Genomic DNA, 26,620 nt, shown 5'->3' on the forward strand with positions numbered 1-26,620 from the left:
ATTTTTCAAAAAAGAACAGAACTCATCTCCTTTCCTTCAATCAAAACCTGCTCTTCTTCTTGAGTTCCCCATTTCTGTGAGTGGCACCATTCTACGTCCAGCTGTCCAAGCCAGAAGGCCTTGTCCTTGGCATCACCTTCTTCTTCCCCCAACCCACAGAGTCATTCAACAAACCCATATGGACCCTCAAGCACTGTGCTGCTGGGTCTCCTTGCAGACGCCTCCGAGTCCATCGCGACCACCTCGGCTCGGTTTCAGGACAGAGCCGTCACCTGTCACCTCGATCACCACAGCAGTCCCCTTCCCGGTCTTCCTGCATCTGGTCCTGCGCATGTCTAATCTCTTCTCCACTTTGCAGCAAGAATGCTCTTTCTCTAAAAAGTGAAAATCTGTAGGGTTCCCTCCCGTCTCTAAGTCACTTGAGGGGTGCTTTGTTGCCATGAAACTAAAGTCCGAAGCCCTTAAACTTGGCGTGTGATGCCCGTCAGCATGTGGCGCCTCATTACTTCTCCGGCCTGGACTCTCAGTTTTCTGCTGCACCCTATTCACTGGCCATTCTGAAAACTTGCAGCTCTGGAACTCACCACGCTCTGTCCCTCTCTGGCCACTACACACTGTCCCTTCTCCTCAGAGCACTGCTGAGCCTCCCCGACCCACCAGGACCTTCTTTGCCCAGCCAGTTTCCCTCATCTCCTCTAGGTCCGAGCCTGTAAATCACCTGTTCCAGGAAGGCTTGTCTGACCTGAGTCTGCGTTAGGTGGACCCTCCTGGGGGATCCTGTTCCCCCATCATCAGGCACGTTTAACACGGCATCGCAACTGCCTGCTTACTTGCCTGCCCTGGGTTTGTTGATACAAACTGGGGGCTTAATAAACATTAATAAATGAATTCATAAACAGATCCAGATAGGCTGTAGCTCACTCACAGACACATCCCTAGGTCACTGCAGTGCCAGTAGCGTAATTAGTAGTAGAATCAGAGTGCAAGAGCTCTCCACCCCGTGCTCTTTTCACTACTGTATCGCATGATGGGTAATAAACTCACGAAACTTGTATCACAAGAGGGGCCGAAACCCAAAGAGAAGTTGAGATATGTAAAAATTTTAGGTTAGACATTGCTCATGTCTTTCCATTGCCCTCTCATCTGGTCTCAAATAACTAAGAAGGCCTGGGATATATGGAGAACAGAACTGACCAGGTAATGACAAGGCCTAAGTTCCTTTTGGGAGAATTCTGAATTAAGCAGTTTTGCCAAAATTAATTTTACAGGCTGTCTTTAGATTTGGCCTGTATGATGTAACTCACGAGGCCCCTCTCTATTGACTTTGTACTGGGAGGTGAAATTTGGCATACTGCATTAAAACTTTGAAGAAATCCAGTATGGGTTGAAAAGGAAATGTTTCCCATAATATACACATAGACATATATACAGATGTGAGTATATATGTTTAGAATATAAATCACTTAAACTAGTCAAAGCTGTCATCATTTATAAGAGGGGTGATGTGGAAGGGGGAAAATAAAATCACATCTTTTATTAAATAAAATACTCCAAATACACATAAATTGAAACTATAATTTTATCTTCAGTGCTCATGATGTAATTAATCTCTCATATTTTACAGATTTATGTCAACATAGCTTGCCAGTGAAATGAAAATTGTATTTTGTGTATAGTATGAGCATATTATTTTTCACAGCTATATAACATGGAACAGCTAGACTCCAGCTGCAACTCGAAATTACTGTATAGATATCATTCCAAATGTGGATTTATTGAAATGACGTTTTTGGGATCACGGAGAGTGCATACATTCTGTAAAATTTCAAAATCAGGAGAAATAAAAGCTTAAAACTTAATTTAGGAATGAACTGTTTAAAAATAAGGTTATAATTAAATCATATTGAGCTTATTAAATCCTTGACAAAGCAATCTCTACTTTTACTTATTAGCATTGAGATGAATTTTGATCTTAAATAGTAAGTATAGCACTATCCTCAAATGACCATCTAAAAGCAGACAAATGCTGTAGCGTTTGTTAGTACTAATTGAAATCAAGACTACAGGAGGAAATAGGTATGCTTAGTTTATACAAAATGAGACATACGATCATAAGCGGCTTTAGTAATTGCTCTTGCTGCATTCTTTTGAATATCAGGAATTGTAGAGTTTTCTGCAAATGATAGGAGCTTCTTAAGACCCCCTGTCTGCTGAATCATCACCATGGTATCCATATCTTCAAGGCAATTGGCCAACACGGAAAGCGCTTCTATATGAAGGTCACTCAATTCCTAATAATAAAAGCAAACACAACTTTAGAAAATTGTAATAAAAGCAATCCATACTTTCCAAATTTTATTACAAGAGGGACTCAGATCAGTCAGAACATAATGTAATTAATTTTGTGTGACAGAGGCCCAAGGAAACAGTTCTGTTTATTAACGTGACATCTCTCTCCCTGACCATTAGTCCCATCTCTTCTCATTTCCCCTATTCCAAAATGTTTTACAGATAAAAAATAGTTGCAGGAAACTTCCAGTAATGGTATCCAAGTGATGTTGCTCAAACAGCCTTCCACCGACAACAAGTTTAAAATCTAAAGAAAATATTTTTTGAAAAAGCAGACAGAAGCTGAAGGAAAGTATATTCCTTAAAATCTCCAGTTGGTAGAGGGAGGTATTGTGAGTGTGTGGCTTTCTTGCCTGAGGAATCTCCAGAATCCCCATAGCAGTGGAAAACTGAAGCCTTTTCTGAACAGTTAGAAATTTAAGGTAGAAATCACAGTAAGGATGCTCCACTGCCATGGTAGTCTACACAGCAGTGGTTCTGATCAAGAAACTCACTTCACAGCAAAAGAAATGCAGCAGTGGGCAGATGGTCACAGAAATCACTGGCCTTCCCACGTTCCCTACCATCCTGAAGCAGCTGGCTTGATAGAATGGCCTATGCAAGACACAGTGACAGCGCTAGCTAAGTGGCAATAACTTGCAGGGCTATATATTCTCTGGAACAGCATCCAATATACATTGCTATTACTCCCAGGAACCAAGGAGTGGATATGGGAGTGGCACCACTCACTATGACCCATGGCAATTCAGTAGCAAAAGTTTTGTTTCCTGTACCTGTAACCTTATGCTCTGCTGATCTAGAAATCTTAGATCCAAAGGGAGGGATACTTCCACCAGGAGACACAACAATGAATCCACAGAACTAAAAGCTAAGACTGCCACCTGGCCTCTTTGGGAGCCCCATGGCTCTGAATCAACAGGCAAAGAAGAGAGTTAACTGTGCTGATTGGGGTGATTGAGCCCACCTATGCAAGGGAAATTGGACTGCTACTCCACAACAGAGGTGAGGAAGACTATGCCTGGAATACAGGGGGGTCCCTTATGGCATCTCTTAGTAATACCATACCCTGTGATTAAGGTTGATGGAAAACTATAATGACCCAATCTGGGTACCACTACTAATGGTCCAGGCTCTTCAGGAATGAAGGTTTGGGTCACCACATCAAGTAAAGAATCAAGATGAGCTGAGGTGCTTGCTGAGGGCAAGGGGAATATGGAATGGGTATCGGAAGAAGGTACTTATAAATACCAACTACAACCATGTGATCAGTTACAGAAAAGAGGACTATAATTGTCATGAGTATTGCTCCCTTATTTTGTTATGAATGTGTGTGTGTGTATGAAATATCCTTTTCTTCTCTCTCTTATCCCCTCAGGCAACATGAGATGTACCGTTTACAATATGGTATTTAAGTATGGTTAATTTTACATCTTATTGTGGGATGTCAAGGAGAAGAATAAACATCATCCAAGGACTTTGCATCCTCCTATGGGGAAGGGGACAGTGTGTTTTTGGTTGTACACAGGACTGCTGGACCATGTTAAGTGGAAGTATGATCTTGTTTTTGTCTTTATTTGGAGATTAATGATTTAGGAGCTGTGTACGGATGCCAGATTGACTAGCGATGGACTTGTGATGGCTAATATTTATGTTTTAACTTGGCTAGGCCACAGTATCCAGATATTTAGTCAAACATCATTCTAGATGTTCCTGTGAAGGCATTTTTTAGGTGAAATTAATATTTAAATCAGTAGACTGAGTAAAGCAGGTTACCCTCCATCATGTGTGGTAAATGACTCTTCTTGCTTTACCCTAGAGAAAACTGAGGCAGACAAAGGTTAAAAGACTAATTCTAGGTATTTCAAGAAAACATAAGATCACAAACAAAAATTTAAAAATCTTAAATCTTCTAAATCAGAAGATTTAGAAAAATTAAATTATTTTAGAATGCCCTCTACCATTAGTCTGATTTAATTGTGCTGGTAAACTATGTAGCAATAAGCAAATTACTCCATTCTACTTAGCATCATGCTTAAATATAATAAAATGTCACTTAAAAAATATTCTATAATTTGTATTTTATAACAACACTTAGGAAAGATACATCTTCTCATAGAGAGTTGAATGAATGTTACAGATACCTTAGTTTCTAGGATCTTAATAAGGTGGTCCACTCCTTGACTGTCTCTTAGCATTGCCCGGCACTCCTTATCATTTGTAATAACACCTAAGGTTTTGAGAGCCAACAGCTGAATAATTGGATATTCTGACTTCAAGAGATCTAATATAGGAGGGATTGCATTTAGTTCTTGAAGTGTTGCTCGGCACTGAAAATCCTGCCAGGAAATATAAATGTTCAAAGAAGTGATTTTTAAAGCAAAATACAGCCTCAAGAATGGACAGATTATATTTTCTAACAAAGAACATTATAAGTTATAATGTTCCCATCTTTTATTCTGGATTTGCTTCCAAAATAACTCACAAACAAATATAAGCAAACCCTGGATTGACAACACCAAAATATTCATTTTAACTATACAGACCTTGTCAATAATAGGAAATAGGCATGATCTGTGACTTCTCAGCAGCTACTGTCTTTTTATTATACAGCAAATTCCTCTTACTACAAACAGCATCACAATAAAATCTATGCATAATGAAATTCTTTTCACACGCTATACCCTCTTTCAAATAGTAGTCGATAAAATGAAATGATGGTATCAATTCCTTATTATCGTCATTCAAATGGCTGGTTTATAAAATGCTAATCTGCATGCAGTGCTGTTGGCAGGACCTGTGCATGCAAATTTACATTAGGTTTAGTTCTGACACATGACCTTAATTTAAGACATTTACAAGATCAAGGGGTCATTAGAGTCCAGACAAGTCGCTCTGCATGGTGTGCCTGTAATCCTGGGTGAGTGGTGGAGGGAGGGTTGTTGGGGTGAGCGACAGAGAAAACAAAGCAAAAAAGTCATAAAAAGCCCCCAAACTCTGACTACTAAATCATGACATTTTAAATCAAAACAGGGTAAACTTAAAATAGAATTAAAGACAGAAAAAGCCCCACTTCCAGCTTATCTTCCCTCTGTCTATCCTTCAACTGGCCTCTCATAGTCAGCTTCCTTCAGACATAAAAACTGTAGGTTGCTGCTTGCTATGGGTTGAATTGTAACACCCCCCCCCCCGCAAATATATGTTGAAGTCCTAGTCCTCAGTACCTCAAAATGTGACCTTATTTGGAAATGGGATCATTGCAGATGTAATTAGTTAAGCTAAGGTCATGGGGGAGTAGGGTGGGTAGTGGTGTCTGCATAAGATTGGTGTCTTTACAACAGGAGGCGAGAGAGCCGACAGAGGGAGAGATGGCAGTGATGAGGCTGCAAACCAAGGACCGCCAAGGATTCACAGCCACCACCAGAAGCTGGGAAGAGGTAAGGGAGGATTCTACCCAGAGTCCCAGACGGAGCATGGCCCTGATGACACCTTGGTGTCAGAAGTCCAGCCTCCAGAACATTGAGTGAATAGGTTCCTGTTGTTTTAGCCAGTTTGTGGTACTTTCTTACAGCAGCCTTAGGAAATGAATACACTCTTATTAACTAGTCCTTCTGTTATAAAGAATAGTGGAGGTAGGTCTTTTCATTTCTACTTGATAAAAAATATAGAGAAGTAGACTTAATGAGGAGTCTTGGCATGAAACACACAAACACGTTTGCAGGATTATTTAGGCCTATAGGATGAAGTCAAGTCACCAGAGAAGGGATATGGCTGCACCTGCTCTTCAGAAAGAGTAAAGGTAGTACCAGTGGGTGCCCAGCTACGTGGCAAGGACATGCCAGGGCCAGGGTTGCATGCTTTGGGTGCCTTTTGGCACGAGTGCCTTTGTCCTCTTTTTCTATATATTTTGTCTAGATACTTTGCTTATCAGTGAACCCTCCTTCACCTTTGCTCCCATATCTCTTCTTTCACATTCTCTTGACGGCCATTTAAAATGGTGTCTTGTACTTCCAGTTGCTCTAAAGCTTATCAAACGTGTGTGGGAATTGTTCAGGAACCTGAGCAGGAAAAGAAACAAAGAAGGCTGTCCAAAGTGGCAGCAAGCTGACCTGCTGGGGGTGTGAGGGTGTGTGTGCTGGGTTGGGGATTGGAGGGGAGGGGCCAGAGGACAGGACAGGTTGTGGGCGGAGGGTGGGTAGGGTGTTTCTTCCATTATGAAGGAAAGCAGCACAGTGAGGTAGCATCTTGCAACTGTGAATGATGAGTTCTGTTCAGCAAAACTCAACTTTTCACCAACAAATAAGCCGAATCCAAAATCTTGGTACATTGCATAAGGCAGATGATACAACCAATTGGATCACCAAGATTAGATCAACAGGTAACTGCCTAGGTCAAAATTAGTTCAACACTAATATTAGATTTCCTGTTTTGGAAGAAATAGTACTTACCTAGTATAATCCTGCCTTAATTTGCAAGCCATTCTATTCTTTTAAAATGCCCTTTTATGGGGGACAATTACTTACAAAATGTGAAAACTGAAAGGTATCGACTCTAAACTTCCATTTTTTTTCCTCTGAATGATAACTACTAAATAGTACTGAGAAGAAGTGATTTTAATTAAAACTGGACCTTTTTTTTTAAAGCTTTGTCCTTTTTTTAATGGGAAAATAAATTCTATAACCAGTTTTTGTCAAAACTCATTGTTAGAAATTAATCTCACCTGGACCAGGTTGTAAATGCACTCGATAGAATTCTTCTTCACGTCCGGGTCTGGGCTGCTTAGCAGTCTGATGAGAGGCTCTAATCCACCTTGTTCAAATATTTGCACTTTGCTGGTATACTCTGCAGACATGTTTGCTAGGCAAAGACTAGCAAACTCGTGGATAACTACTTCCTCTGTGTATCAAAAACAAATAACACAAGTATGTAAAGGCTTATTCAACCATTACATTAAAGCACGCTGTGAAAACCAAAGCTCCACAGATCTTAACTTGGTTGGAGCCCATCTTAGTTTGAGAGAGTTTAATGACAACACAGAATTGGTGTTTCATAAACTATTTTCAATCGGTACTTTAATCAGATGCGAAAAATAAACCATTCCCCATTTTTGAAATATTGATAGATGGAGGATGCAGAGTTACCTTCTGCGGCCAGCTGAGCAATCACAGGATTCACGACATCTAACTCCCTTAACAATTTTTTGACATCATCTACAAAAGAAGAAACAGAATATTAATGTTTATTAATTGTAATAATAATGGCAATGTCTAAGGAATAGTTCCTTATGAGATAGGTTCTATTATTACCTAATTTTACAGATAAGTAAATTGAGGTTCACAATCAACACAGCAAGTAAGAGGTGGGGACGGGTTTCACACCCAGGTCTGTCTGACCCCAGACAGACTCTAGCCCATGTTCCTTGATTGCTCAGCTGTACGACCTTCCAAAACACTAGAAAAGATAACCATAAATGTATGAAAGTGCCTAGAACACCATCAGTAAAGTTGAGTTACTGTGCCCTACACTTGCTTATAACAGTAATTCTTTTTGTTTTGTTTTGTTGGGAGGATATTTTTAAATTTAGATTTTAATAAAACTAGTATAAAATGCAAATAAGAATTATCCTCAGCCTTTTCCCATAAATATATCTTGTATATGTTCCATTTGCTTATCAGAAATGCCAAAAATGCTTAAAGATAAGTATATTAATTTTTTAAAGTTCACTTTTGTATTATTTACAGGAGCCTAATTAAAGCTAGACAATTAATTATGCCCCTACTTCTTTCTTGCCATCCTTAACCCCCTTTTTCTGAGAAATAAGGCATAGCTGCTACTTTAGTTTTGCAATTTTTCTTCTTGGTCGATTATCTCTTCTGTAAGCCAAAATAAGTGTTACCAGAAGTTTGGAAAAATTCACTTTGCAGCAGCTGAAGCAGATGGTCTCAGGAATTAACTGCTGGATACGTTTGCCTTTTCTTGGACACCTTTTCCTGTGGGATATAGGGATGTGGCTATTCCTCAACCTGTCAAAACTTCTTTCTCTCTGTTCTGTTCAGAATGGCTCAGAGAGGGCTAGCGGACTTACAGCTAGCTATATATGCACATGGATAGGCTTTCAGCACAAAAGAATAATTGAGTTTTGGGGAAGTGTAGGACTTCATATTTTACAGTCTAAGCTCCTCTGAAAAACACATTACCTCCACAGGTCAAGACATAATAGCCATGGCATAATAGTCAGATCCTTCCAAGTGTCCTGGTAAACTAGGCAGAGGTGCCCCCTCTGGAAAAGCATGCTGTCATTCTCTTCTCACTCTTATGAGTCCAGTCTGTGTTGTTTGCAATGATTTTTTGGAAGGTTGTACCAAAGTTCCCTACTTTTTTTTTTTTTTTAAGCAGAGTTCTTAGAAGCCCACATGATTTAAATTTATTTATTTATTTATTTATTTATGGCTGTGTTGGGTCTTCATTTCTGTGCGAGGGCTTTCTCTAGTTGTGGCGAGCGGGGGCCACTTCTCATCGTGGTGCGCGGGCCTCTCACTGTCGTGGCCTCTCTTGTTGCGGAGCTCAGGCTCCAGACACGCAGGCTCAGTAATTGTGGCTCATGGGCCTAGTTGCTCCGCGGCATGTAGGATCTTCCCAGACCAGGGCTCGAACCCGTGTCCCCTGCATTGGCAGGCAGATTCTCAACCACTGTGCCACCAGGGAAGCCCCAAAGTTCCCTATTTTTACATGCTAGAAGAAAAGCATTTCTGGGCTTTTAGATCTCCAAGTACATTCTCCACTTAGTATACAAAATAATCTTCCATCTACTTCAAAGTTTCTGCTACAACACTGACCATGAGGTCAGGAAGATTCAGGCCCTGTGTACTCTCTGCTCCTTGTGTTTCCCTGCAGGAAGCATCTGCTCCCACAGGGAGAGGCCGCCTTGCTGCATCTGTATGTGCCACCACCCCTTGGTGTGCCTAAACAAGTTAAAAGTTTTCATCAGAGGATTCTCTGGGCCACGAAATTCCTTTCTACATATGAATTTAGCCCAGGTCTGTTCAACAACAGATATAGTAGGTTTATCTACTACACCACTTTCTTAAGGTTCAATGGATCATTCAGATTCAATGGCAGCTCTTGTAAATTGTTGGCATAGCTGATTAACTTGTTATTCAACTTTCTGACACCAGATTGTTCAAATAGTCCTTCTGTTCTTGAGGTTAAATCAGCAGAAATAATGGATAAGCTGCTACTTCTGTCACTTTAAATATAATATTGATCTCTGTCCCCTTCTTTCTCAGCAGAGAACACTCTCAGATATGACAACTTGGACTTGTGGTTGGGCCACATGAACACGTTCTAGGCAAGCAGTGGGACACCTACAATTTTAGCTTGTTTCAGAACTACCATTACCTTCCTTCCTGGAGTATCTTCATGCCATCTGATGTTTTTTGGGGTTTTTTTTAGTCATCAATTTTATACACATGAGTGTATACATGTCAATCCAATCCAAATCGCCCAATTCATCACACCACCATCCCCACTGACCCGCCGCTTTCCCCGCTTGGTGACCATACGTTTGTTCTCTACATCTGTGTCTCAACTTCTGCCCTGCAAACTGGTTCATCTGTACCATTTTCCTAGGTTCCACGTATATGCATTAATATATGATATTTGTTTTTCTCTTTCTGACTTAACTTCAGTCTGTATGAGTGTCTAGATCCATCCACGTCTCAACAAATGACCCAGTTTCATTCCTTTTTATGGCTGAGTAATAGTCCATTGTATATATGTACCACTTCTTTATCCATTCGTCTGTCAATGGGCATTTAGGTTGCTTCCATGACCTGGCTATTGTAAATAGTGCTGCAATGAACATAGGGGTGCATGTGTCTTTTTGGATTATGGTTTTCTCTGGGTATATGCCCAGTAGTGGGATTGCTGGGTCATATGGTAATTCTGTTTTTAGCTTTTTAAGGAACCTCCGTACTGTTCTCCATAGTGGCTGTATCAATTTACATTCCTGCCAACAGTGCAAGAGGGTTCCCTTTTCTCCACACCCTCTCCAGCATTTGTTGTTTGTAGATTTTCTGATGATGCCCATTCTAACTGGTGTGAGGTGATACCTCATTGTAGTTTTGATTTGCATTTCTCTAATAATTAGTGTTGTTGAGCAGCTTTTCATGTGCTTCTTGGCCATCTGTATGTCTTCTTTGGAGAAATGTCTATTTAGGTCTTCTGCCCATTTTTGGATTGGGTTGTTTGTTTTTTTTAATATTGAGCTGCATGAGCTGTTAATATATTTTGGAGATTAATCCTTTGTCTGTTGATTTGTTTGCAAATATTTTCTCCCATTCTGAGAGTTGTCTTTTCGTCTTGTTTATGGTTCCCTTTGCTGTGCAAAAGCTTTGAAGTTTCATTAGGTCCCATTTGTTTATTTTTGTTTTTATTTCCATTACTGTAGGAGATGGATCAACAAAGATCTTGCTGTGATTTATGTCAAAGAGTGTTCTTCCTATGTTTTCCTCTAAGAGTTTTATAGTGTCCAGTCTTACTTTTAGGTCTCTAATCCATTTTGAGTTTATTTTTGTGTATGGTGTTAGGGAATGTTCTAATTTCATTCTTTTACACATAGCTGTCCAGTTTTGCCAGCACCACTTATGGAAGAGGCTGTCTTTTCTCCATTGTATATCCTTGCCTCCTTTGTCATAGATTAGTTGACCGTAGGTGTGTGGGTTTATCTCTGGGCTTTCTATCCTGTTCCATTGATCTATGTTTCTGTTTTTGTGCCAGTACCATACTGTCTTGATTACTGTAGCTTTGTCGTATAGTCTGAAGTTAGGGAGTCTGATTCCTCCAGCTCTGTTTTTTTCCCTCAAGACTTCTTTGGCTATTTGGGATCTTTTGTGTCTCCATGCAAATTTTAAGATTTTTTGTCTGTAATTTTCTTTTTTTGTAGTATCTTTGGTTTTGGTATCAGGGTGATGATGGCCTCATAGAATGAGTTTGGGAGTGTTCCTTCCTCTGCAATTTTTTGGAAGAGTTTGAGAAGTATGGGTGCTAGCTCTTTGCTAAATGTTTGATAGAATTCACCTGTGAAGCCAGCTGGTCCTGCACTTTTGTTTGTTGGAATATTTTTGATCACAGTTTCAATTTCATTACTTGTGATTGGTCTGTTCATATTTTCTATTTCTTCCTGGTTCAGTCTTGGAAGGTTATACCTTTCTAAGAATTTGTCCATTTCTTCCAGGTTGTCCATTTTATTGGCATAGAGTTCCTTGTAGTAGTCTCTTAGGATGCTTTGTATTTCTGCAGTGTCTGTTGTAATTTCTCCTTTTTCATTTCTAATTTTATTGACTTGAGTCCTCTCCCTCTTTTTCTTGATGAGTCTGGCTAATGGTTTATCAATTTTATTTATCTTCTCAAAGAACCAGCTTTTCCTTTTATTGATCTTTGTTATTGTTTTCTTTGTTTCTATTTCATTTATTTCTGCTCTGATTTTTATGATTCCTTTCTTTCTGCTAACTTTGTTCTTCTTTCTCTAGTTCCTTTACGTGTAAGATTAGATTGTTTATTTGAGATTTTTCTTGTTTCTTGAGGTTGGCTTTTATTCCTATAAACTTCACTCTTAGAACTGCTTTTGTTGCATCCCATAGGTTTTGGATCGTCGTGTTTCCATTGTCATTTGTCTCTAGGTATTTTTTGATTTCCTCTTTGATTTCTTCAGTGATCTCTTGGTTATTTAGTAATGTACTGTTTAGCCTCCATGTGTTTGTGTTTTTAATGTTTTTTTCCCTGTAATTCATTTCTAATCTCATAGCGTTGTGGTCAGAAAAGATGCTTGATATGATTTCAATTTTCTTAAATTTACTGAGGCTTGATATGTGACCCGAGATGTGATCTGTCCTGGAGAATGTTCCATGCGCACTTGAGAAGAAAGTGTCATCTGCTGTTTTTGGATGGAATGACCTATAAATACCAATTAAATCTATCTGGTCTATTGTTTCATTTAAAGCTTGTGTTTCCTTATTAATTTTCTGTCTGGATGACCTGTCCATTGGTGTAAGTGAGGTGTTAAAGTCCCCCACTGTTATTGTGTTATGTTGATTTCCTTTTTTATAGCTGTTAGCAGTTGCCTTACGTATTGAGGTGCTCCTATGTTGGGTGCATATATATTTATAATTGTTATATCTTCTTCATGGATTGATCCCTTAATCATTATGTAGTGTCTTTCCTTGTCTCTTGTAACATTCTTTATTTTAAAGTCTATTTTATCTGATATGAGTATTGCTACTCCAGCTTTCTTTTGATTTCCATTTGCATGGAATATCTTTTTCCATCCCCTCACTTTCAGTCTGTATGTGTCTCTAGGTCTGAAGTGGGTCTCTTGTAGACAGCATATATATGGGACTTGTCTTTGTATCCTTTCAACAAGCCTGTGTCTTTTGGTTGGAGCATTTAATCCATTCACATTTAAGGTAATTATCTATATGTATGTTCCTATGACCATTTTCTTAATCGTTTTGGGTTTGTTTTTGTAGGTCCTTTTCTTCTCTTGTGTTTCCCACTTAGAGAAGTTCCGTTAGCATTTGTTGTAGAGCTGGTTTGGTGGTGCTGAATTCTCTTAGCTTTTGCTTGTCTGTAAAGCTTTTGATTTCTCCATCGAATCTGAATGAGATCCTTGCCAGGTAGAGTAATCTTGGTTGTAGGTTCTTCCCTTTCATCACTTTAAGTATATCATGCCACTCCCTTCTGGCTTGTAGAGTTTCTGCTGAGAAATCAGCTGTTAACCTTATGGGAGTTCCCTTGTATGTTATTGGTCATTTTTCCCTTGCTACTTTCAATAATTTTTCCTTGTCTTTAATTTTTGCCAATTTGATTCATGTCGCGGCACGTTTCTCCTTCGGTTTATCCTGTATGGGACTCTCTGCGCTTCCTGGACTTGGGTGGCTCTTTCCTTTCCCATGTTAGGGAAGTTTTCGACTATAATCTCTTCCAATATTTTCTCTGGTCCTTTCTCTCTCTCTTCTCCTTCTGGGACCCCTATAATGTGAATGTTGTTTCCTTTAATGTTGTCCCGGAGGTGTCTTAGGCTGTCTTCATTTCTTTTCATTCTTTTTTCTTTATTCTGTTCCACAGTAGTGAATTCCACCATTCTGTCTTCCAGGTCACTTATCCGTTCTTCTGCCTCAGTTATTCTGCTATTGATTCCTTCTAGTGTAGTTTTCATTTCAGTTATTGTATTGTTCATCTCTGTTTGTTTGTTCTTTAATTCTTATAGGTCTGTGTTAAACATTTCTTGCATCTTCTCGATCTTTGCCTCCATTCTTTTTCCGAGGTCCTGGATCATCTTCACTATCATTATTCTGAATTCTTTTTCTGGAAGGTTGCTTATCTCCACTTCATTTAATTGTTTTTCTGGGGTTTTATCTTGTTCCTTCATCTGGTACATAGCCCTCTGCCTTTTCATCTTGTCTGTCTTTCTGTGAATGTGGTTTTTGTTCCACAGCTTCAGGATTGTAGTTCCCATGCCATCTGTTTTAACTGCATTCCTTTTTTAAAAAAATTATTTTATTGAAGTATAGTTGACTTACAATGTTATGTTAGTTTCTGTTGCACAGCAAAGTGATTCAGTTACACAAATATATACGTATGTTTTTCCATTATGGTTTATTACAAGATATTGAATACAGTTCCCTGTGCTGTACAGTAGGACCTTGTTGTTTAGCCATTCTTTACATAATAGTCTGCATCTGCTAATCCCAAATTCTCAATCCATCCCTCTCCCACCTCTACCTGCTTGGCAACCACAAGACTGTTCTCTATGTCTGGGAGTCTGTTTCTGTTTCGTAGATAAGTTCATTTGTGTCACATTTTAGATTCTGCATGTAAGTGGAGTCATGTGATATTTGTCTTTCTCTTCCTGAATTACTTCCCTTAGTATGATAATCTCTAAGACTCCACACAAAAAACTACTAGAAGTTAGCGATAAGTGAACTCAGCAAGGTAGCAGGATACAAGATTAACATACAGAAATTGGTTGCATTTCTTTACATGAGCAATGAAATGTCAGAAAGGGAAGGTAAAAAAAAAACAATCCATTTTAAAATCGCATCCAAAAAATAAAGTACTTAGGAATAAACTTGACCAAGGATGTGAAAGACTTATATGCTGAGAAGTATAAAACATTAATATAAGAAACGGAAGATGATTCAAAGAAATGGAGAGACTTCCCTGGTGGCTCAGTGGTTAAGAATCCTCCTGCCAGTGCAGGGGACACGGGTTCTATCCCTGCTCCGGGAAGATCCCACATGCCGTGGAGCAACTAAGCCCGTGTGCCACAACTATTGAGCCTGCATGCCACCACTACTGAAGCCCATGCTCCTAGAGCCCATGCTCCACAACAAGAGAAGCCACTGCAACGAGAAAAGCCTGCGCGCAACGAAGAGTAGCCCCTGCTTGCCGCAACTAGAGAGAAAGCCTGCGTGCAGCAGCGATGACCCCCAAAAATAAATTAAATAAAATAAATAAATTTAAAAAAAGAAATGGAAAGATATCCCATGCTCTTGGATTAATTCTTATTCACATTTTTTTTGTTGCATAATATTGACCACCTAATTTACCCTTGATCTTGTATACTCTTTTACGTCAACCTTTTCCTAAGATGGCAAGCTCTTCAGATTGCCTTAAGTCAGGCGTCTCCAACTCCCGGGCCACAGAACAGTACCAATCTGTGGCCTGTTAGGAACCGGGCTGCACAACAGGAGGTGAGTGGGGGGTGAGCGAAGCTTCTTCTGTATTTAGAGCCGCTCCCCATCACTCACGTTACCGCCTGAGCTCTGCCTCCTGTCAGCATTATGGTGAGCTGTATAATTATTTCATTATATATTACAGTGTAATAATAACAGAAATAAAGTGCACAATAAATGTAATGCGCTTGAATCATCCCGAAACCATCCCCTGCCCTCCCCGCCAGCACCCCCAACCTGGTCTGTGGAAAAATTGTCTTCCATGAAACCGGTCCCTGGTGCCAAAAAGGTTGGGGACCGCTGCCTTAAGTAATGTAATGCCTGGGCTTCCAAGGCTACTTCTCCTCACGAGGATCCTAATGAACTCTCTCTTTAGCTGAACTCTCTCTCTTCATTAAATGAGTCTCTGTTGTATGGCCTCATTGAACTAAATACAAACTGGAAGGTGAAAGAAGATAGCAGCTCCCGTTTGATAAAAAGGTTTAACAAAGTAATTTAAATTCCTATCTTGAATGACCCAGGCATGGCACAAGCACATAGCTCAATCACTCTAGCAAAAAAAAAAAAAAAAAAAAGAATTTATTTGCAACTGCAAAAGGGAAAAGATGGTTCTCATAGCAATCCTTTTGCACCTGGAATGTTGGAACTTTCTGTTGGTTCATCCACTATGAGCATAGTGGTGGAAAACCATATGAAAATACAAATTTCTGAAGAAGCATCAGTTATTTTAAGACTGTCCAAAGATGATGATTTAACCATGCAGCTTCAGAGGTGCATTTATTTACATATTAGTCTGAAAACATGACTTTGCATTTAGGTCAAATGACTTGTTGCTTATTTTTTATTCCAAGTTTCCTTGGACATGTATGAAAAGTGAAGCACTAGCTATTGTATTGGCTCTCTTACCAAAAAAGGAGCTCCACAAGCAGTTGAGGATGCCATGTGTTTTATCCATGTCATCAGATAGTTCAAATAGAAAATCAGGTAAGTTAATCCCAATAATGGTTTGATTTTTTTTCACCCACTTCACAGATTCAAAAGAAGGTCCTTATAAGTTCATGCAGTATACTTGAGACCCAGGCACTCAGTGGAGACCTTGAAGACAGCAAAGCTCTTTCCATGGTTAAGCTTTGCAGTTGCAGACTGCAATGATTCTAGCGCTGGTTACAGCCCAGCCAGCCAGCTTACAGATTGTGGTTTGACAGGTCTAAGGGAGCCATCTCATTTAGCACCCAAATGTAACAGTATTGTTAACATTTGGGGGCCACAGACTCCTTTAGAAACTCATGAAATTCAACTTAAAAACCTACTCAGAAAAATTTGCAAACAAATTGTAGGATTTCACAAATGATAAACTCGTATATATTAGAAGATGAAACTACAAAATAAAATGAATAACAGAAATTAATAACATAAAAAGGAAAAAAATCACAGAGACCTAGATATTAAATTGAAAAGATAAATGTAAACAGGAAATTATAACTCTCCTTTCTAAATCACTTAGATGGAGAATCTGACTTAGCATGGACACTAATATTAAGCATTGTAAAAGATTTAGTGAATAGAAGGTCTACTGAACTATGAGTCAGAGAGTAAAGTTGTAATTTAGCTCTCATCTCAGTTCTGCTACTAGCCACCTGCATGACTTTGGGCAAGGAACCCAATCCTTCAAGGGATCTTTCATATGTTTAAAATAAGGAGTTGGACTTCGCTGGTGGTGAAGTGGTTAAGAATCTGCCTGCCCATGCTGGGGACACGGGTTCGAGCCCTGGTCTGGGAAGATCCCACATGCCGCGGAGCAACCAAGTCCATGCGCCACGACTACTGAGCCTGCACTCTAGAGCCTGCAAGCCACAACTACTGAGCCCACACGCCACAACTACTGAAGCCCGCGCGCCTAGAGCCCGTGCTCTGCAACAAGAGAAGCCACCGCAATGAGAAGCACGCGCACCACAACAAAGAGTAGCCCCCGCTCGCCACAACTAGAGAGAGCCTGCGTGCAGCAACCAAGACCCAACACAGCCAAAAATAAATAAATAAATAAATAAATAAATTACAATAAATAAAATAAGGAGTTGCACATGGGGTGTTACAAAGCACCTTTGGTTTTCAAACCCTGTGGTATGCATGCAGAGTAAAACAGAAAAAATTTAAATATTTTCCCTGTTTTGGTTATAAATAATTCTATATGGCACATTCAATATGGCAGAATTAGTCTACAGACAACCCCAGAGACAGATTTATGAAGGCCCCACAATACGAATGATTACTACTTTATTTTAACTTCTCTGTGCCTCAGTCACCTCATATGTAAAGGAAATAATAGCACCCACCTCATTAAGCGATTTAATATATAAATACTATGTACGACAGTGCCTGGCACATTGTAAGTACTTTGTAAGTGTTGACTAGTGTTATTGTAATCTACATTGGTGGAATATCCACTGCCCGCTGACTGTCCTCATCCTGCTGTCATTCCCGGAAATACAGAGCCCCCGCCTTGCAGCACAGCCACCGCTGGAGCTCCTGGAGTTCCCACCAGAAACCCATCCACTAACTGCAAAGTGCCCCTGCCAACCCCATGACACTGCAGGTACTGTTCACGTGGTCTCCACAGCTGAGGCTGTGATGGCACAGATGCCAGAGAAGGCTCTCCTTCCCCTCCCTTCCCCTTTCCTCCACTCATAACTGTCTCTGAAGACACCAAGGCCACAGTCCCTGCTGGACACCATGGAATGAAGGGCCCCCACTGCATCACAGAGGGTCCAGGGTGTGTGAGCTGGGACAGTGCAGGAAGCTGGAGGAGGAATCTGTGCTTGTGTGCTTGCTGAGACCATGGTAAAAAGGAGAAGGTAGGATGATTTTAGCCACGTGCCATGATAGAGACATGTTTATTCCTATGAGCCCGCGTTTCATGACAGAATTCAGTCTCCACCAAGAAAGTCATTTTTTATTATAAATAACAAGGCTTTTGTTGTCCAACTCGAAAATCTACCACCATAACATGAAAATGACTTACAAACGGAAAACACGTCCTGTTCACTAGTCAGGGACTGCCTGTATTGCATGGTTTTAGTCAAACTGATATTCTAATAGAAGCAACAGCATATGTTAAGTAATCCTGTTATTCCACCATATTAAATATGTGACAATATTACAGCAAGTAATAGGTCTGACTTAAGGAGTAAATACATATCTAAATTTAGTTTTGGCAAAATATAGCTTGCAGCTCCAAAAAATAAGTGTATCAAAACTTTTTACTCTGGGCTTCAGTTAAAATAAAATACACATGAAGTGTAACTTACACAGGCAGACATTCTAATTACATTATCCTAACTCAAGAAAAAAACTATTTTAATTTTAAGAGACAATGATTGTTCTCCTAACTTGTAAGACTGGAACATACTACATCACCAACTCTGAGAGTTTTTCCATGGATATATGTGCACATATATATATATATATTTTTTTTGCGGTACGCGGGCCTCTCACTGCCGTGGCCTCTCCCGCCGTGGAACACAGGCTCCGGACGCGCAGGCCCAGCGGCCATGGCCCACGGGCCCAGCCGCTCCGCAGCATATGGGATCCTCCCGGACCAGGGCACGAACCCGTATCCTCTGCATCGGCAGGCGGACTCCCAACCACTGCGCCACCAGGGAGGCCCTGTGCACATATTTTTATATTTAAAAATATCACTTAAAATATGAAATCATACATTTGTTGCACATTACACTTATTTAACTTTCTTGTTAACATTAAAGTCAGCTTAAATAAAATTAAAATGAGTCCCTTAAGGTTAAATTTAAAAGTATAATGCATTATGTGAGATTATTTGATTAGTTTTAAAAGCGGATACTTACTATTAGAAGCCAGAATTCCAAATATCATAGTAGCGTTTCTTCTCACAATTTTGTCTTTGTGGTTGAGCAACTTAGTTAACGGTTCCACAGCTCCAAGTTCAAGGAGCGTTGCTTTATTTTCTTCACCTGACATCACAGGTAAAATAAAATCAGACATGGATAGCAATCTCATCAAAGTTCTTCTTTGTGTCATTCCAATTTCTTATTTGCCATTTGTCTTTCACATTCCTCTGCTTCCACACCTATTTCTCTCAGAATAAACCTTAGAGCTCAGGTATCCTGGACTTGCTACTCTCCCTTCCCTGGATGTTTACAAAGCTGGCTTCCTCATTTGGTTCTTAGCTCACACTGAACCTCCTGAGGGATCTCTTCTGATCACCCTACCTAATGTCATCACTACATCCCAGTCTTTCTGATCTCTCTTTATCCTGCTTTATTTCCTTCATACCACTCAGCGATCTCCGTGCATTGTTCGCTTACACCCGTTACTTAACTTTCCATGAAGACAGATACCCTTTCTGTTCGATTCTCTTATAACCTCATGCCTAACACAGTGCCAGGCATGTAATGGGCACTCAATAATACTTACTTGCATAATTAATTATAAAAATTAACACACAGAGTCCCCACTTCAAATTCAAGTGTGGTGGAGTTTAGGGTGCTCATTTTTCACCCAGTGGGTTTGCCTGCAGCCAGCATGGAGGCACACACACAAAGTGGAGCCACCGGGGTTACTGGGATTCCTTAGCTGTGGCAAGAAGCCCCAGAACCAGAAGGTCAGTGAAGGCCAGCATCTGGCCTAACTGTAAAAGCAGTTTATCCCTACCCCAATAAGTGGGATATCATTCTGCAAAGTCTGGAATAATATTTAGGTCCTGATTAATTTCAGCTTTTCAGTTTCACCAGCTATGAAAATGCATATTTCATTTTCAATATTAATTGAGTAAAATAAAGTCTTTTACACTTTTTTGCCTCAGTTTTCATATAAAATTAAAATACTTTATACTTGAAGTTATAGGTTCATTCTGATAACTCAGTTCTCTGAACACAGACTGTACCTTCCTATAGCTTGTGGAACTGCCCTGTATCTAAATGGTTAAATCTGTCACTTGATAAGAATATGCTGAAATATGCATTATTGACTATTACAAACATCCTTCTCAAACCTTCCATAATGTTTGTATTTTATTGGGGTTCTAAAAGTGAATTTCTTAGATGAAAATATTTTGTCAAATAAATTTTTTTTTTTTTTTTTTTTTGCTGTGCCACGCATCATGTGGGATCTTAGTTCCCTGATCAGGGATGGAACCCTCGCCCCCTACATTGGAAGAACAGAGTCTTAACCACTGGACCGCCAGGGAAGTCCCAAATAAATTTTAATTTAAAGGATAAATTTTAGGATACTTAAATAAATGGTGGCTTCATAGAATCAATAGAGAAATATTCCATCTTTTTCAATTTTCTAAAAGAGTTTGTGTATAATTGGTGTTATTTCTTCCATAAGTGTGTGGCAGAGTTCAGCAGTGAAAACATCTGGACCTAAAGTTTTCTTTGTGAGATTTTTAAATTACAAATTTCCATTTCTGTAATAGATAAGGGGTTATTCAGACTATCTATTTTTCTTTAATGAGCTTTGAGAGTTTGTGTCTTAAAATGAATTTGCCCAATTCATCTAAGTTGTAGAATTTATTGGCATTAAATTGTTCATAACATTTAGATTATCCTTTTAATATCTATAGGAGCTATAGTGATGCTCTCATTCCTCATATCAATAATTTGTCTTCTCTCTTTTTATTTATCAATCTGGCTAGACATTTTCATTTCACTGCTTTTGTCCACTGTTTTTCTGTTTTCTGTTTCATTGATTTTTGCTCAGGTATATATTATGTCCTTATTACTAATGCCCGGGTTTAATTAGCTCTTATTTTTCTATTTTCTTAAAGTGGAAGCTCAGGTCATTGATTTGAGAGACGTTCTTGTTTTCTAACAGGCACTTGGTGCAATAAATTTCTCTCTAAATACTCTTTTAGTAGCATCCTACAAATTTTTGTATGTTGTGTTTTCATTTTTAATTCGGATTTTCCTTTTGATCTCTACTTTCACTCAGGTTATTTATTAATTATTATTTTTAAAACTTTATTTATTTATTTATTTTTGGCTGTGTCTTGCCTTCGTTGCTGCATGCGGGCTTTCTCTAGTTGTGGTGAGCGGGGTTTACTCTTCATTGCAGTGCACGGGCTTCTCATTGCGGTGGCTTCTCTTGTTGTAGAGCACGGGCTCTAGGCGTGCAGGCTTCAGTAGTTGCAGCATGTGGGCTCAGTAGTTGTGGCTCATGGGCTCTAGAGCACAGGCTCAGTAGTTGTGGCACACAGGCTTAGTTGCTCCACAGTCTTCCCGGACCAGGGATCGAACCTGTGTCCCCTGCATTGGCAGGCGGATTCTCAACCACTGCGCCACCATGGAAGCCCCTACTCACAGGTTATTTAGAAGTGTGTTATTTGCTTTCCGACTATTTAGTGATTGTCCAGAGTTCTTTGTGTTATTGATTTTTAATTTAATTCCAATGTGGAATAGCATATATTTTGTATGACTGGAATTCTTTTAAATTTATTAGGCTTGTTTTATGGCCCAGAATATAATCCATTTTGATAAATGTCCTGTATGCACTTGAAAAGAATGTATACTCTGCTGTTCTTGGAGTGTTCTATAAATATAAATCAGGTTAAATTAATTTATATTGCTGTTCAAATCTTCTATATCCTTACAGATTTACTGTCTACTGGTTCTTTCATTTATTGAGAGAAGAGTATCAAAATCCTCATCTATAATTGTAGATGTCTATTTCTCCTTGCATTTCTAGCTTCATGTAATCTGAAAGTCTGATATTAAGTACATTAATTGTTTAGGATTTTTCATAGCATCTTGATTAATTGACCCCTTTATTATTATTATTATTATAAAATGGCCATGTTTTCCTCTGGTACCACTCTTTTTTTGGTCTATTTTTGTGATATTAATATAGCTACTTCAGCTTTCTTTTGATTAGTGCTAGCATAGGATATCGTTTTTCATCCTTTTACTTTCAAGTTATTTGTGTCATTGTATTCTAAGTGCATTTCTTGAAGGCATCATGCAGTTTGGTCTTGCTTTTTTTCTAATAAAACACTCTCTCCCTGTAAATTGATGAATCCAGACCATTTACATTTAATTTGATTATTGATGTGGTTAGGTTTAAATATACCATCTTGTTACTTATTTCTTATGTGTTTCATTGTTTTTTTCTTCATTTCTGCCCTCTTTGTATGAATTGAATTTTTTATGATTCCATTTTGTTCCTTTGTTGGCTTTTTTGATATCATTGCTTTGTTATTTTTGTGGTTGCATTAGGGTCTGTAGTGTATGTCCTAGCACAGTCTTCTTTCAAGTGGTAGTATACTACTTCACATATAGTACACTTACAATAGTATACTTCCATTTTTCACCTTTCTACCTTGGTTCTGTTGTCATATATCTTACTTTTACATGTTTCAGACTGCACAATATATGATTATTAGTTTTGTTTAAAATAACCAATTTGCTTTTTAAGTGATTTAAATAATAAGCAAAAAAACCCTTATATGTTACCATTTCTAGTGTTCTATATTTATTCTTTTGTGTAGATCCATATTTCCATCTGGTGCCATTTTCTTTCTGCCTGAAGGACCTACTTAATATAATTAGTAGTGTGGGTCTGCTTGCAATGAACTATTTCAGTTTTTGAATGTTTGAAAAAGACTTTATTTCACTTATGTTTTCGAAAGATATTTTTGAAGGGTGTAGAAATCCAGGTTGAAAGTTTTGGGTTTTTTTCCGGTACTTTTTTTTTTTTTTTTAACTTTTACTGTAATATAGTTGATTTACAATGTTGTGTTAGTTTCAGGTGCACAGAAAAGTGATTCAGTTTAAAGATAGTGCTCCACTGACTTCTTGCTTGCATCATTTGTGATAATAAATCTGTTGTCATCCTTATTTTTGTCCCCCTGAATGTAACATTTTTCCCTCTGGATGCTTTTAAGATTTCCTCTTTATCAGTCTTTTCAAGAAATTTGATTATAATGTGCCTTGGTGTAGTTTTCTTCATATTCATTGTGCTTCAGTTTCGTTAAGCTTCTTGGATCTGGGGGCTTAGAGTTTTCATCAAATTGGGGGAAATTTTAACCATTATTTTTTCAAATACTTATTCTGTTCCTCACTCCTTTATTCAGAGACTCAAGTTACACATACATTGGGTCAGTTTTGATTTAAAAATTGAATTATATCATTATGCATTGTATTTTCCTGCTTTTTGTCACACGTGGTAATTTTTTACTGGGTGCCAGACAAAGTGAATTTTACCTAGTTGGGCAATGGATATTGTTGTTACCTTGAAATTTGTTCTGGGACACAGTTATCTGGAGAAAGTTTGATCCTTTCAGGTTTGCTTTTAAAATATTTATTTGATAGTACTAGAACAGGGCTCAATCTAGGCCTAATTATTTCTAACTATTGAGGCAAGACCCTTCTGTGTACTTGCACAATTCTCCATGAATCTTGAGGTTTTGCAGTCTGGCTGTTGTGAACAGGCACTACTTCTGACCCTGTGTGAGCACTAGGCACTGTTACCTCTAATCCTGTTGGGGGCTTTGTCTGACTTCAAGTAGTCCCCACACATATACATGTGGATCAAGCTGAACACTTGAGTGGGACCCTTTACAGACCTCCTGAGTTCTCTCTCTGTGCAACTCTTTCCTGTCTGTTACTCTGTCCTGAAAATTTGTTGCCTTCATCTTGCTGGATTTTCAGGTCTATCGTCTCAACTCAGAGGGTCCACCAGGCTCTGCACAGGTTACCCCTTCCTGGGCTATGGCCTGGAAACTCTCTGAAATCAATAGGCTGGGGCAATCGGAGGGCTAATTTCCTTTGTTTCCTGTTTCTGAATGGTCGCTGTCCTTCATGGCCTGATATTCAGTGTGTTGCCAACTCCTATTTTATATATTTTTCTGTTTTCTTACTTGTTCTGGTAAGGAGGGTAAATCTGGCCCCTTACTTCATCTTGGCAAGAAGGCAAAGTCCCATCATTTAACTTAAGAAAATATTTCAGAAAATACTGCTAGTACTGAACATCAGACTTACAATATAAAAAGAGATGACTACAATATAAAAAGAGATGACATGCGATGACACTGTGCTATAGATGCATGATCCAATGTCTCCCTGAAAATTGACCCAGTATTCTACACAATCTACTCATGAACCATACCTTCCAGAACCATTCTGGTTTTTATCAGAATTCCCAATGATGACTAGAATGAGGTGATGGTGATGACTAGCCAGGTGAGTATTTTACCATTTGCTAATTGAATGATTTGTTGTTCTCTCATATAAGTCCCCCAAACAATGTTTTAATGTACCATTTCTTTAAAATCAAATTGCTCCCATTTTAGTTTAAAAAGGTTTTGTTAAAAATACCAAGCTAGGGCTTCCCTGGTGGCACAGTGGTTGAGAGTCCGCCTGCTGATGCAGGGGACGCGGGTTTGTGCCCCGGTCTGGGAAGATCCCACATGCTGTGGAGTGGCTGGGCCCGTGAGCCATGACCGCTGAGCCTGCGCGTCCGGAGCCTGTGCTCCACAACGGGAGAGGCCACAACAGTGAGAGGCCCACGTACCGCAAAACAAAAAACAAAAAACAAAAAACCAAGCTACACTAAACTCTTCAAATATTTCCAATTTCAATGTTACACAGTATAATAAAAGTCTGATTTTATCACCACTTGGAATGAACTAAAATGTGACTGTCTCTTATGTTTGTAAATCCTCTATGAACAAGTCTTTCAACAGAATCTAATTTGTAACATTTACAACATTTTAGTAAACTTTATATTTTACAACAGTTTTAGTTTTACAGAAAAATTTCAAAGATAATACAGATACTTCCCATGTGTCCCACACCCAGTTTCCCCTGTTATTTTACATTTTACATTAGTAGGGACATTTGATGCAATTAATGAACCAATAATGATATGTTATTACTAATGAAATTCCACAGTTTATTCAGATTTCCTTACTGTTAGTTTTTCTTTTTCTGTTCCAGCATCCTATCCAGGATCCCCCAGGACATTTAGTCATTGTGTGTCCTTAGCTCCTGTTGGCTGTGAGAGTTTCTCAGACTTTCCTTGTTTTTGATAGCTATGACAGTCTTGAGAGTACTGGTTAGGTAATTGGAGGATGTCCCTGAATTGGAATTTGTTTTATTTTTAAAAAAAATCATATTTAGACTGGGGCTGTAGGTTTGGGGGAAAATAACATAGAAGTGCCATTTTCATTATGTCATGTCAAGGGCATTTATTTTCAAATGACTTATCTCTGTTGATGTTGATTTTGATCACCTGGCAGAGGTAGTGTTTGTCAGGTTTCTCTGCTGCAAACTTACTCTTTTCCCCCTGTGTCCATCTTGCACTCTTTGGAAAGATGTCACTATGCACAGCCCCTAAAGAATAGAAGTTGCATCCCACCTCCTCAAGGACAGGGTACCTGCATAAATTGGGATACTTCTGCATTGGAGATTTGTCTTTTCTCTCCCATTTATTTACTTATTCAATCATTTATTTGTCTGTATAGACTTATGGATATTTATTTTCTTCTTTAGTATAAATTATAGAGCTATAAATCTAATACTTTGTTTATTTTGTTGCTCAAATTATTCCAGCTTTGATCCTTAGGAGCTCTTTCAGCTCCTGTGACATTTACAATTTTTTAAACTGCAATAAAGCCTTCAAAATGGCTCTTCTACCCATTGACTAAATTGCTCCTTAAGACTGGGTTAGGCACATAGGGAGATATATTACTTTCAGGTGATGCATTAAATGATATTCTGATTGTCTGAAAGAATTCATCAGACAGGAAGTAAGTTAAAGACTGGGGAGAAAAGTGCCCATTATGTAGCAAATATTTTTAAGAAACTAATGAAATAGAAAGATAAACTGAAAAAAATCCAAACCTTTTAAAGCAAATCTATAAATGGCTTCACATGCTTTAGCCAAAATTTCTTCTTCTGGAGAATTAAGCATTAACACCACGGTTGCTGCTTTTTTGCTTTCAATTGTTAATGGATCAAACTGAAATTCAAAGAGAAAAATATCAGAGCCACATACAAGCTTTAAAAGCACATAAAACATGAGTGGTGTCTTGAAACTTAAAGAGAACATAATCTTACAAAAAGGATGTGGTCACTGCCCACAAAGTGCACTGTAAAATTTTTATTTAAAAACCATCACAGGGCTTCCCTGGTGGCGCAGTGGTTGAGAGTCCGCCTGCCGATGCAGGGGACACGGGTTCGTGCCCCTGTCCGGGAAGATCCCACATGCCGCGGAGCGGCTAGGCCCGTGAGCCATGGCCGCTGAGCCTGTGCGTCCGGAGCCTGTGCTCCGCAAGGGGAGAGGCCACAACAGTGAGAGGCCCACGTAACAAAACAAAACAAAACAAAACAAAACAAAACAAAAAAAACATCACAGTTGTCAACATTGGCGGCTTTGGAATTCCTGGAGTATGGAGGGAAGAGCAAAGTATTTTGGAATCCGGCAGGTGTAGTCTCTCATTTTAGCCATGGGGAACCAAACTAGTTACTTAAGCTGTTAGAATTTCAGTTTCCTTCTCTGAATAATGG

General features: G+C 39.0%; 1 protein-coding gene across 2 annotated transcripts in view; it reads right to left on the reverse strand.

Annotated features, from left to right (window-relative positions):
- ARMC3 (armadillo repeat containing 3) overlaps positions 1-26,620 on the reverse strand; it is a 93,831-nt gene that overhangs the window by 58,997 nt on the left and 8,214 nt on the right. For both annotated transcript variants that reach the window (XM_081229197.1, XM_081229196.1), the window contains exons 2-7: positions 25,955-26,072; positions 18,941-19,066; positions 7,488-7,556; positions 7,067-7,242; positions 4,491-4,685; positions 2,108-2,291 (exon numbers count right to left, since the gene is read on the reverse strand). In XM_081229197.1, coding sequence (XP_081085323.1) covers positions 2,108-2,291; positions 4,491-4,685; positions 7,067-7,242; positions 7,488-7,556; positions 18,941-19,066; positions 25,955-26,072 — 868 coding nt within the window. The remainder of the gene's footprint in view (positions 1-2,107; positions 2,292-4,490; positions 4,686-7,066; positions 7,243-7,487; positions 7,557-18,940; positions 19,067-25,954; positions 26,073-26,620) is intronic.

The sequence above is a fragment of the Mesoplodon bidens genome (assembly GCF_964165515.1).
Source record: "Mesoplodon bidens genome assembly, chromosome: 3".
NCBI lineage: Eukaryota > Metazoa > Chordata > Mammalia > Artiodactyla > Ziphiidae > Mesoplodon > Mesoplodon bidens.